The following is a 14,039-nucleotide window of genomic DNA, read 5'->3' as shown; positions in this document are numbered from 1 at the left end:
AGTAAGTTGTTTAAATTGCTATATCTTTACTTACTTCTTTAAAGATTATTACCTCTAACTAATATTTTTTGACTTTTTGGTGTAGATGGTCTGCACGTGGTATGAGTTACAACAGATGTCCAAGACACTGTATTACTCAGTATCGCAACCTGTTGGATCACCTTCGACTGACAAACGTAAGGAAAATAACTTAATTATTTCGTTATATTTTGTTAACTTCTTCTACATTGACTATAATCCTATCTTCTTTCACATTTCAGTTCATTTGGCGTCCATACCTTAATTTGGATCATGACCATGAGGTCAACGCTGAAGACGCGGCCGTATGGACTACATGCACACCGATAATACGGTTCACAACTGTGGAGATGCACAACAATGATCGTGTGAAGCTGTAGTTCGGTATGCCCCAAAATATCCCAGATCCCCCAGCTAGCCTCGGAGAATGGCATATGCGCAAAGTTAACGACCAATGGAACTTCAATCCATGGCAAAGCTTTGCAAGATCGGAGTGTCGCAAATGGAAGCACCGTCATGACCATGTGTTAACTGACGCAGTCATGCCAACTGAAGAAAAACCAAGTCGTACTTATATGGCTTGGTACAAATCAGTTGGTTTTCAGTTCATCACCGAGGATATGTACTTGTACGACCCACGCCAGATGACTTACACACCTGACACTTCAGCATTAAACCCCTAACAACAGTGTCAAACCGGATACACACAACCCCCTGTCCGTCAAACGTTCCGTTCAACCAACACACAAACATACAACCAACCCCAATACCAAGAGCATACCCCATACCACCACCAACAAATTGACCATCAACTTGAGACTCAACATCGCTTCGCACCCACCCCATCACCCTACCAAAGTCGCCTAAGCCAGAACACCCAATGATCATTCAACACCAACCGCCCCTCCTCCTACCGCAGCCAAGAAGCCCAAACCTCACAAAACCAAAACATCCAACAACGCTATCTCTACCAAACACCCCAACAACCTTTCCAACCTTTCTTCGACGCATCGTTCACACCCATGTCTCCCTTCAACCGTCCCGGTCGCCCATCAATGAGTCAACCACATCCCAACTTCTCTAGCATGGGTCATGAGCTCAACTACGACGGTACACCATCGATGCATACTGAAGGCTATGCCGACTTGTCTGACTACCTCAACAGACCTTCTCCCGTAGCTGGTAGTGACGCTCCTGGCCCCTCAGATGCTCAAACACCGGTACAGAATCGTCAACGTGGGTTAGGGCCACGAGTTAGGGTAGCTAGAGGATGTGGGACCGAAGGTCGGTTAGGTGATCCCGATCATCACCATTAGGTTTCTTTGTGTAAACGACAAATTTTATTAATATCAAGTGGTCCTATATCAAATTTATCTATCACATATACCATTTACCAAAAAAATTTGCATTTTAGGAAGAGTCTCCAATTGAATTGACGATTCCTCTTAAACCCTACACAGGGGCGCCAATTGGATTGGCTAGGGCACCTGCCCTAGCCAATCCAATTGGCGCCTCCATTCAATTTTTAAGAGGAATCTCCAATTCAATTGGCGACTCCTCCTAAAAGTGGGGTAGTTTGGGAATTTTTTTTGAAACCAAAGGTATTTTGGGAATTTCCTTAAAAAGTGGATTATTTTTGTAAAAAAATCTCTTTTTGGTATATTCTATTTTCTTTTTTTTTTCCTTCAAAAACTATTTAAAAGTTACACAAATAAAAATTAACTACTCCCTCCAATTTATATTTAAATACACAATTAAAACTAATTAATTATTAAAAAAATTTAACTTCAAATTAAAAACTATATTAAAATACACATATCACAAATTCAAATACACATAATTTTAATTAAAATCAAAATTTAAAAAAATTCCAATACATATTTTTATATTGAAAAGAGTAGTTTGAGAGAAAACCATTAAAACATGTTGAAATTACAGTAATTTTAAAATCAAGTTTGCATCTGTATCTTCAAATGTTTGTAAGTAAGTTCCTACATATTCTTCCACTTTGCGGCCATACAAACACTCGACAGTGCAGTTTCTGATTCAAACCGCGAAATGGGAACCATTTCAAACCTAACCAACACTTTCCCACTCCACATTCGAAAATTCAAATTCCCATCATCTTCTTCATCTTCATCGTATCGTTTTCCTCTCTCTACTCTCTCATGTTCCACTCCAGAACCAGAATCCAACACCACAACTTCAATTTCCCAAACCCCTAATTCCAATGCCACTTCCTATTTCCCCAAACGCGGCCAAACCCTCGAATTGCTCTGCGAATCCCTAGCATTCAAAGGCAAAGGTCTATGCAAAGTCACCGATACCGGTTTTGTTGTCATGTGCGACCGTGCACTTCCCGGCGAACGCTTCATTGGACGTATTACTCGGAAAAAGGGTAATTACGCTGAAGCAGCTAAGCTTCAAACTTTAACTCCTCCTTTTGACACCGTAGATGCACCTTGTGTCTACGTTCCTCATTGTGGTGGTTGCAAGACGCAGAATTTGGCTTATCATGCTCAGGTTAAAGCTAAAGAGGAACAGGTTTGTGACATACAAGATATTTGGATTCGTTTATTTGACCTTATCTAGTGTCATATTATTTAGTGTAGTAACTTATGAAGCATGGACTCTGACATGGACACTTTACGACACTGCCACTCTGATAATGTAAAAAATTCATGACACTTACACCGTTATATGTGATAGTATTTGAGTGTGAGTGATAACATGACTTCAATACATATTTTACCTTTTTAGATGTGAGTGATTTGCCCAAAAAAATGTAGTGTATAAAAGTGTATTGAAGTAAAGAAAAAACAAATTTTGTTTGAACCACTTATCTGAATGGTTTGACACATGTGATATGAGTGTTGATGCAAATAAAATCAGTTTATTAGGGACACTTGTTTGACTTTACAGACCTGTGTCATACGGGTGTCATATAAGTGTCGGACACCCCAACACGTCTACTCCTAGAGGTGTTCGTGCTTCGTAGGTCGTAAGCACTTTTGTGAGACCATTTGGAAGAATTTGTAAAATATGCTTATGACATGTTCATAGATTGTTTTCCGTTTATTTTCACAAATCTGGCATGATAGCTTATGCTAACATTTTATAGTTTATTTAAGAACAGTTTGATTTTATTTTATCTTTTGTTATAAAATTAACTTATATATAAGAATTTATAAGATAAAATACCTATAAGCAATTGATTAAGCTGCTTATATAAACAGGTTCGCGAATTAATCATACATGTTGGAAGGTTTTCTCAAAAAGAATTGGAATTGCATGGGATTATGAAGCCTATTGTTCCCTGTGATATTCAATTTAATTATAGAAACAAGGTCGGTTAGTTAGTCAGTTATTGCTCTGTTTTGTTTTGTCATTTTCAAAAACTAAGTATCTGATGCAGATGCATTTAGTTAATAATTAAGACGTCTTGTGCTCTGTTTTCTTTCTTGTTTAGATGGAATTCTCATTTGGTCCTTATAAATGGTTGCCTAAAGAGTCGATGCACGAAAGAAATGATGATGGTGGAAGTGAAAATTATGCACTTGGATTGCATGTTCCCGGTTATTTTGATAAGATTATAAATGTCGACAAATGCTTACTCCAAACTGATCCTGCTAATAAGGTATGGAACGTTTTGTAATATTTTTTTTTACGATTCAACTATTGCTTGATTATGTGACAATAACCTACACTTATTTGATTTCCTGTCACAACTGGGAAGTTTATTACACTTTCCTCACGTTTTGACTTGGATTATCTGAATAGGTTCTTGCAGCTATCCAAGAGTGTTGGAGGGATCCACAACTTGGTTTCTCTCCCTACAATGTTCATTCACACGTAGGATTTCTTAAGCATTTGATGCTGAGAAGTGGAAGGTATTTAAGTTATATTATGTGTTCCCTGTCTATATTGTTTTTCTACACATGGACATTGTAGTTCTTGCATCTATACAAAACGACTATACAAAACTACCTTATATGGTTAGAGATACCTACCACTTATAACCACAATTTAGACTAATAACTATCCAATGTGTGACATTCAACACACACCTCTGGCGCCCAACAAGGTAGGAATGGACATCTGGAGCTTTACTTGGGTGACTCCATAATGAGTTAGAGATATATGATAAACTTCGATACTATCTTAAAATTTGTGTTGAGCCTAACACAATCGCACAAAACCAACTTATACGGTGGTGAAGGATGCCCACCGCTTATAACCACTATTCAAACCACATTGCTATGCAATGTGGGATTCCATACACCAGATAATGCTCAGACATTGTATTTAGATGGACACAGTTGATTTTATATCTGAAAACCAGGTCAAAGGTACAGGAGGATATGTTATAAAGAAACATAAAAATTTAAACAATAATTTCATCGAATCTTAAGATAATTACAATTTCCACAATGTTTTTCAATTCCAAATTTTCAACAAAACTTCCTAAAGTATATAAGGTGAGCACTAATACCTGAAGAAGGAATCAAATTTAAAGGAGTGAAATAACAATGTTTCATTTGAAGGGTACATTGTTTTCTATCAATATTAACATTTAATTTTTTGATCCAGGGATGTAATGACCGGTCTGCCTGAAATAATGGTCAACTTTGTGACATCTTCCTACAAGCCCGAGCTGCTGAAGGTCTTAGTTGATAAAGTTTCTGCATTTCCTGAAGTGGTTGGTACTTAAGTTTTTCAATTTTTTGTTACGATTATACATTCTGCTTCAGCTTCTCCACATATGTTTCTTCGTTAACTTTCAAAACCCCTAAAACCTGTTATGCTTTGAACTAAGTTCTGTTTCTGTTGAAGATATTAAATATTCAAAAGTGCTTCTTTCCGTTCATCGACTTAAGCATATATGAGAGTTGATCTTAACATGGTAGTAGAGTTTCTTTGATCAAGTGGCCTAGATTTTTGAGTTTTGTTGCGCCCATTATTTATAATAAAATTTAATAAGTTTTTATATAAAGCAAAATGGGCTTCTACATTCTCCATGCTTCAAGCCATAAACACTAGAGCCTAGAGGAATGTCTAAATGACATGAAGCTATTTGGTGCTTCCTCTGAACATTTTAAGCTTTGAGGATAGTTGATGCTTAAAATATCTGTCAATTTTATTGACCCCTAGGTTTCAAATTTCAAGCTACATCAGGGGAATGGTTCCTGTAATATCCCACATCAGGGGAATGGTTCCTATAACATCCCACTACTAAATAGGGAGGGGGTAGAACTGAGGTGAACTGATGCTGAGCGAACTACTGTTTGGGTTATCAAGAAGACACTTGGCACTGAACTATGCTCACTAAATCATGCTTTGAATTTTTTATGCGGGATGATAGAAGCAATGAAGGGGATATGTAAGAAATCTCATCAATGTAATTATTAACAATTTAGTTTTATGGACTGGTGTACTTCAAGATTTTTATGACAAGTGTATTTTTATTTTTAAAAAACTGTGATTTTAGTTTTGGGTAAAGTTTTTGTTATAAAATATTTTACTGATATATTAAAAAGTGATTCTTACATGTTACATCTACATGCTTTAAATAAGAGAGAATAGAAGACCTAATGGGCTTTGACTAATGGGCCTCATTACTAATAGAAATAATTACTATTTACAATCTAATATTTACAACACTCCCCCTCAAGCTGGTGAATGGATATCTATCATTCCCAGCTTGCAAGTAAGTTGCCTGAATCTTTCTGTTGGTAAGCCTTTTGTTAACACATCTGCCAGTTGATGCCCGGAAGGAACGTAAGATGTAGTTATCAGTCCACTATCCAACTTCTCTTTGATAAAATGTCGGTCAATCTCAATGTGTTTAGTCCTGTCATGCTGAACAGGATTATGAGCAATACTAATAGCCGATTTATTGTCACAAAACAATGTCATAGGACCTTCACATTGTATCTTTAAGTCTTCTAGAATTTGTTTCATCCACAATAGCTCACAAATTCCTAATGCCATAGCTCTAAATTCTGCCTCGGCGCTTGATCGAGCAACTACACTTTGCTTCTTACTCTTCCAAGCTACAAGGTTACCACACAGAAAAGTACAATAGCCTGACGTAGATCTTCTGTCACTCACTGATCCGGCATAATCCGCATCAGTGTAAGTCTCCATAGTTAGATTTTCACCTCTTTTAAACAAAAGTCCTCTCCCTGGAGTTGCTTTAAGATATTGTAGAACGCGGTCTACAACCTGCAAATGTCTCACCCTCGGATCATGCATGAATTGGCTCACCACACTGACTGCATATGCCAAATCTGGTCTAGTGTTTGCCAAGTAAATCAATTTTCCCACTAATCTCTGATATTGACCCTTGTCAACTTTGTCACTTTCCTCCTCAAAGCTTATCCTGTGATTTTGTTCAATGGGAACACTTGCAGGTTTGCATCCAAGTTTGCCAGTTTCCTGCAAAAGATCAAGCACATACTTCCTTTGAGAAATAAAGATGCCTTGCTTTGAGTAGGCTACCTCAATTCCCAAGAAATACTTGAGTTGCCCAAGGTCTTTCATCTCAAACTCTGCTGATAATTTCTCTTTGAGGAAATGTCTCTCAGTCAAATCATCTCCTGTAACAATAATATCATCAACATAAACAAGAAGTATAGTCAGTTTTCCTCCTTGTGAATGTTTAAAAAATAAAGTGTGGTCTCCTTGACTTTGCTTATAGCCCAAACACATCATTGCCTTTGTGAATCTTCCAAACCATGCCCGAGGGGACTGCTTTAGTCCATATAAGGCTTTCTTCAATTTACACACCTTGTTAGCTCCATTTGTTATGCCAACACCTGGTGGAATCTCCATATACACTTCTTCCTCTAAGTCTCCATGCAAGAACGGATTTTTAACATCAAACTGTTGCAATTCCCATCCACATGAAGCAGCAAGAGATAGTAAAATTCGAACAGTATTCATCTTTGCCACTGGGGCAAATGTCTCCTCATAATCAATACCATACGTCTGAGTATAACCTTTTGCCACTAGTCTTGCTTTGTACCGATCAAGTGTACCATCAGATTTGTACTTTACAGTATAGATCCATCTGCATCCAACTGGACTTTTGTCTCTTTTCCTTTCAATAATCTCCCAAGTACCATTTTTTTCAAGTGCTCTCATTTCCTCATCCATAGCTTGGACCCAATTTTTATTTTGCAATGCTTCTTCAACAGATGATGGGATTTTCACAGAATCAACAGCTGCAACAAAACTTTGATATTGTGTGGAAAGATGTTTAGTGGAGACATATTGAGAGATAGGGTGTCGATATAGGGAGGGACAAGATCTTTTATCCTTCCTCAAAGCAATGGGTAAATCAACTGGATTAGTGTCACAAGTATCAGAAATGACACAATCATCACTAGAGGAATCATTTTCAGTACTTACCTCCGGTTCAGGCGATTGAATTTGTTTCTGGAGAAGGTCAGGTTTACTTCTTCTCTGATACACTAGAGTTGGTGCTGGAGGTGTTGATTCCTGTAAAACAGAAGGCCTTGAAGGACCAGGAACACTTACTGGCTCAGATTCAGGTGTTGAACTAGGACTCAAACTCAAACTAGGTGACAACTCGGGTTCAAGAGAGGGAACACTAATAGGTGTTCTAGGGAGGCTAGGACCAAGGATCAGAAACTCGGACTCAGACTCTGACTCTGACTCTAAGTCACTTATGTTCTCCCCCTGAGACTGAGAACGAGTGAAATATGACACATTTTCATGAAAGGTGACATCTTTGGAGACAAAGAATTTTCGACTCGGGGGATGATAACATTTGTACCCTCTTTTGTTGGGTGCATAACCCAGAAAGATACATCTGACAGCACGGGGATCCAATTTGTTGCGATATTGTTTGTGAACATGAACAAAAGCAACACAACCAAAAATGCGAGACTCAAGAGTGTGTAAGATAGGAACAGATGGAAAACGTGAAAGCATAAATTGGGCAGGACTTTGATTACCTAACACTCGAGATGGGACCCGGTTAATCAGATAGGCAGCAGTAAGAATTGCCTCACCCCAATAAGAGGTAGGAACAGACATTTGAAAAAGGAGAGATCTAGCAACTTCAAGTAAATGACGATTTTTTCTTTCTGCGACACCGTTTTGTTGTGGGGTGTTAACACATGTGAATTCATGGAGAATGCCATGTTTACTAGTGAAGTTGGAAAAGGTATGATTGACATATTCTTTACCATTGTCAGAACGAATTCTTTTTATGCCTTTCCCAAATTGCGTTTGTACCATATTATAAAATTGGATAAATATTTGTGGTACTTCGGATTTAGTATTCATCAAGAAAATCCAAGTTACCCAAGTACAATCATCAATAAATGAGACAAACCATTTTGCACCAAAAATATTAGAGGTAGGGGCAGGTCCCCAAACATCAGAATGAATCAAATCAAAAGGTTCATCACTTTTATTAAAACTGGAAGGAAAAGATACACGATTGTGTTTTGCCAACTGACAAACATCACACTTAAAAGACTCAACAGAATGGTGTAAGAACAACGACGGGAACATAGACTTAATTATATAAAATGGAGGATGACCGAGACGCTTGTGCTGAAGCCAAATTTGTGAGGCTGAAGAGGAAGACTGAGATTGGAAACAGGAGGACAACACCTTTGGATGGTCATCAGAGAAGTAGTATAACCCTTCCTTTTCCTTAGCAATTCCAATCGTCTGCCCCGTGGTAAGGTTCTGAAAAACACAATGGGACATAGAAAAAATTACTTTACAATTCAGATCACGGGTAAGCTTATGGATGGAAACTAAATTGTGGGAAAGTGTGGGAACATGAAGCACAGATTGCAACTGGAATGGAGGTTGCAAGTCAATATTTCCAGTGCCAACAACACAAGCATGAGAGCCATCAGCAACAGTGATATAAGGAATACTCGAAGGTGTGGTATAAGAGCATAATAATGTGGAATCAAATGTCATATGATTAGTAGCACCAGAGTCAAGAATCCACGCATTCTTAGGAATATTACCACAAACAGTAAGAGATCGGGAACACAAACTCTTACCAGTAACTGCTAGAGACCCAGAACCAGAAGGCTTACTCATGGAGTCAAGCATAGATTTCAACCGTTCCACATCATTCTGACTGAAGGAGGAAAGATCAGTTCCCCTCTTTTCAAAGCTTTTAGTATCCTGGACATGTGTAGCAACATGTGCCTGATACTGGTACATGTTGCGAGAACCGCCACCTCGGCTAAGAACCTGCTCCCTCCCATGAAGTTTGAAACACCTATCCTTTGTATGCCCTGATCGGTTACAATGCTCACAATAGAATTTGTCACGAACATTCTTGGATGATGATGGTGGTGGTCCTTGTCTTGTTGTTTTGCTAGCTACTAATGCTGACACATCCGGGGGCTGTTCATGAAGCATAGCTTGACGACGGGTTTCCTCACTACGGACAGTGTAAAAAACTTCATTAAGATCAGGAAATTTTTCCTTACCCAAAATCTGCACCCGAATAGGGTCAAATTCAGCATTAAGGCCTGCTAGGAAATCAAAGATCCTATCCCGCTCAACAACAGTATTCAAAGTGGCAGTATCCTTGCTGCACTCCATCTTCAAATTCTGATACTGATCCAACTCAATCCAAAAACCATTAAGAACTCCAAAATACTCAGTGATCGAAAGATTTCCCTGCTTAGTGTTGAAGATTTTCCTCTTTAAATCATAACAAGCAGACATATCTTGTTTCATGGAATAACTGCGACGAAGATACTCCCAAACTGCCTTTGCACTTGAGAGATACATGCAATTTCTACTAATTTCTGGAGATATGGAGTTCCAAAGCCAAGTAATAATAGCAGAATCATCTTTATCCCAGGAAGGGAAGTTAGGAGCAGTAACCAGAGGAGGATTTCCTTCAATATGATCAAGCATGTCGCAACATTTAAGAGTGTGTCTGATGAACTGAGACCATTGAAAATAATTTTTGCCGGTAAGCCAATAACCTTTTTGAACGACAAAATCCTTAGCATTAAATGGGGCTGGTGGATTTGTGGGAGGTGGAGGTGGAGGTGGAGGTGGAGGTGGTTGATCGTTAATAATCTCAGCCATTGAAAGGACAATCGAGAGAAAACAAACCAAGAAACAGGATGGGTTAGGGTTTCAAAGATGAGTGAACAAAAACAAGAAGCACGCAAAACAACAATGACCCAAACACCCAAAAACAACAACAAACTGCAGTAAAAAAAAACTCCGCTACAAGGCGGCTAGGGTTTAGGCGGAAGCGAATCCCCCAAAATCGGGAGCTCTTGATACCATGTTATAAAATATTTTACTGATATATTAAAAAGTGATTCTTACATGTTACATCTACATGCTTTAAATAAGAGAGAATAGAAGACCTAATGGGCTTTGACTAATGGGCCTCATTACTAATAGAAATAATTACTATTTACAATCTAATATTTACAACAGTTTTCATTTATGCATCGAGTTTCCTTCATATGTTGTCAGTTTATTCAATATTTGAACCCAACTGTCTCTTATTTTGTATGTAGACATTTTACCTTATTAACTGTTTCCAAACTATATGTATATATTGTATTTAGTTCCATTAAGTTCCTTCTCTGCATGAATGATAGGTAAGCATCATGAATAATGTGAATACTTCAGTTGGTAACACATCTGTTGGAGAGGAGGAATACACTTTGCATGGGAAATCTAGCATTACAGAGACTTTAAGAGGGCTTACCTTCCAAATATCAGCAAACTCTTTCTTCCAAACAAATACTCATCAGGTTTACAATATGCTAAAAAATATCAGCAAACTCTAGCATTAAAGATCCCGTCTCATATTTTATATCTTAAATTGAATCATGACCATCGACAAAGAAATATAACTAGTACGTTCCCTATTAGGCAGAAGTGTTGTATAAACTGATAGAAGAATGTGCTGGCATCAAAGGAGATGGTTCTGAAATTGTCCTTGACCTGTTTTGTGGAACTGGCACCATAGGTCTTACACTTGCCAGAAGGTAAGCTTTAATCTTCATTTGGTTTTACTAGTATTTTAGGACAGATTGTCAAACAGTTAAATTAATGTCTGCTCTTCCAATTTTGAACAGTGCAAAGCATGTTTATGGCTATGAAGTAGTTCCTCAAGCCATTGCAGATGCCCGACTTAATGCGGAGTTAAATGGCATACAAAATGCAACATTTGTTCAGGGGGATCTCAATAAAATTGATGAGAATTTCGGGAAGAATTTTCCTAAACCGGACATTGTTATTTCAGGTTTCATTGCTCACCATTTCCATATTCCTTCATATTCTATCGATATATTTTTCTCAATTAGTTTGGCTTCTTCAATTGATTAGAATTGATTGTAGTCTTGATCATAAGTATATATGGACCTATCCTACTTGTTGAAAATACCATTGTTGTTCACTTTTCCTCCATCCATTATTGTTAAATAGCCACCATAGTGGCGCTATACTGCATTAGTGTTGTGAAATCTGGACATCCCGATATTGTTTTGTGATACAATATTTAGTATATAATGTTATCAAACAGCGGTGCTATAGCATTATTGCATAGCAGAGTTTTAACAATTCACTATTTTCCGCAATCCGCAATTGACCACTGATTTGAGTGAAGTTTCAATGAAGCAAGTGGATGACTGTTCATCATTTGTATACATTAGAGTGGTACTTGCTTTGTTTTGTGTTTCTTGTACGGAGGTAGATATGCTGGTTTATGTGGTTCTTGGTAAATGTTTGCTTCAAGTCATCAGTACACAATTTCCATGCCAAAAAAAAAACAAATTAGCTCTACTTCAGTATTAACGTGTTCATTTTTATTCTCCACATTGACTGAGGATCACAATTAAAATTTTTTGTTGTCGTTTGGTCTAATCAATACAGATCCCAACCGCCCAGGGATGCACATGAAGTTGATTAAATTCCTGCTAAATCTTAAGGCGCCTCGAATAGTTTATGTATCATGCAATCCTGCCACATGTGCACGGGACCTTGATTATCTCTGTCATGGTGTGGTATGTGTCTTTTTTTTTTTTGTATTTTAGCTCTAGTTTTTTGAGATTCAGCTATTTGAGTTGCTGAATGTTTTGTGCAGGCAGAGCTGAATATAAAAGGGTGTTACAAGCTAATAAGCCTACAGCCAGTTGACATGTTTCCACACACACCTCATATTGAGTGTGTTTGCCTGCTGGAGCTTTGTTGATCTGTGATCCTTTACACCTTTCCATTTCAAGGTTGGGCACCATTTCACTTTCTCTGCTACATCTGAGACTACTTTGCAGTTTGGACCTTGGATGTCTGATGAATTTTTAGTGACTTTCATTCATTTATATTATATTTGGGAAAAAAAAGATCAATTGTTATGAACCCAAAATTTAAGAGGGAACAATTTATTGAGAAAACATGAAGAATACGCGGGTAAAACTCTCCTCCAAGAGTTTCCGCTTTATAGCAGAGTCGCTGCTCTATTCACCAGAAGTTTAAAATACTCAATAATCATCCTCTTCTATCCATGTATTCTCCTATTTACACATGACACTATAACTAATCAGTTAACTAACTAACTTCCGTAACGAACTCCCCTTTATTCTATATCCTAACAATGATCACAACATTTCCACTTGATATTGTCTAATGTGACCACCACCTTTTTTGTTTTGAACAACAAAAGCTAGTTGTTAGTATATTTGTTACAAAGTTAGTGGGTAGGATCAGACGCAACACCTTATGCCTCCCAATCCCTAAGTCCCTCAACCAATACCACCAAGTCACCTTATACCTCCATCTGTAATTACAGTTTTTAATTTTTTTGATGTAAATGAATGCAAAGTGCAATATTCAATAGGTAGCCGCACTATGGATTTATGCTTTTCAGAAGGATTAACTATGACATGTATCCATGGCTATACAATACTTAAATAAAAATTGCATATCCTCTTGCTCTGTATTTCTATTCAGCATGATTATGGAATTCTCAAGACTTTCTTGAAGGGCTTCGTGCAGCTAAAATATTAATACAATGATAATGACAGCAGGTCACCTTTGTAAAATTACATAATGCTCAATCTATATGATGTTTTAGTGTCTTCTACTGATTGTATGAGTTGAGGTTGTGAGTCATTGGTAGTTGGGACTAATAATCCAAATATTTCTCCAGTTCTATTGTTTGTTTGTTTGCTTGCTTATTTACCTCTTTTTCGTTTCCTTATTTCTCTGTTTCTGAAATGTCTTCCAGGAGATAACAAGCTTGGTACTAGTTATAGGTCAAGGTTGGGTCTTCAAGGTGAAAAGTGGGGAAAACATACTTTCACGATGCAAGGTTTGACTAATTTCTTGCCTAACCAAAGCTATCAGTGTACAAAATCATTTAAATGGTAGCAGCACTGGCAAGCATGCATGGACGAATGCATTGTTGCCCACTTTCTAGAATTTCTCATGTAATTAATCTATTCATGCAGAGCCCATAAAGGTTGGATTAATTCTCAACCTCCAAATTTGGATTACTATCCCACTTCTCGTGAATTGCCCATCACGGTTTATTCATAATTGAAGAAGGTTGAGGTGCAAGTGCATGAAAATCAGATGTTTGGTCATATGAATAAACAATGTTCATTGTGAATATATCATATATATTCAGTATGAAATATCATATTCTGTTCTTTACATCTTTCTTTGTAATGTTTTCTAGACTAATAAGTGTTGTCGGGTAAGAGAATAAACAGTATGGACTGGTGTAAGCTTTTAATTAATTAATTAATTTGGAATGACATATTCATATTTTACCACATCTTTTTTACTATAGGTGATATCCTAACACTTTTATTAATATTGTCATTTTTAATGTTACGTAGTATAGTTTTATCACACATTTAATGTAACATCTTCATCTCTACTACTCTTATTTTGAATATGTCAAATGAGTTTTGGAAATTGAACCTCCAACTAACCCATGTGCTTTTTAGTATACCATTGAAGTAGGTCTTAGTGGA

At 37.4% G+C, this 14,039-nt stretch overlaps 1 protein-coding gene across 1 annotated transcript; it reads left to right on the top strand.

The window, feature by feature from the left end:
* Positions 1-1,947: 1,947 nt before the first annotated feature.
* On the top strand, positions 1,948-13,832 carry LOC127087400 (uncharacterized). The gene is made up of 12 exons (XM_051028283.1): positions 1,948-2,562; positions 3,255-3,365; positions 3,488-3,655; positions 3,799-3,908; positions 4,609-4,717; positions 10,656-10,811; positions 10,933-11,048; positions 11,139-11,305; positions 11,935-12,065; positions 12,146-12,284; positions 13,286-13,369; positions 13,509-13,832. The coding sequence occupies exons 1-10, from the start codon at positions 2,077-2,079 to the stop codon at positions 12,251-12,253; spliced, it is 1,662 nt and encodes a 553-aa protein (XP_050884240.1). The 5' UTR covers positions 1,948-2,076; the 3' UTR covers positions 12,254-12,284; positions 13,286-13,369; positions 13,509-13,832.
* The last annotated feature ends 207 nt before the right edge of the window (positions 13,833-14,039 follow it).

Source organism: Lathyrus oleraceus, chromosome 5 (genome assembly GCF_024323335.1).
Source record: "Lathyrus oleraceus cultivar Zhongwan6 chromosome 5, CAAS_Psat_ZW6_1.0, whole genome shotgun sequence".
Lineage (NCBI taxonomy): Eukaryota > Viridiplantae > Streptophyta > Magnoliopsida > Fabales > Fabaceae > Lathyrus > Lathyrus oleraceus.
This window is presented reverse-complemented; position numbering and strand designations above follow the sequence as displayed.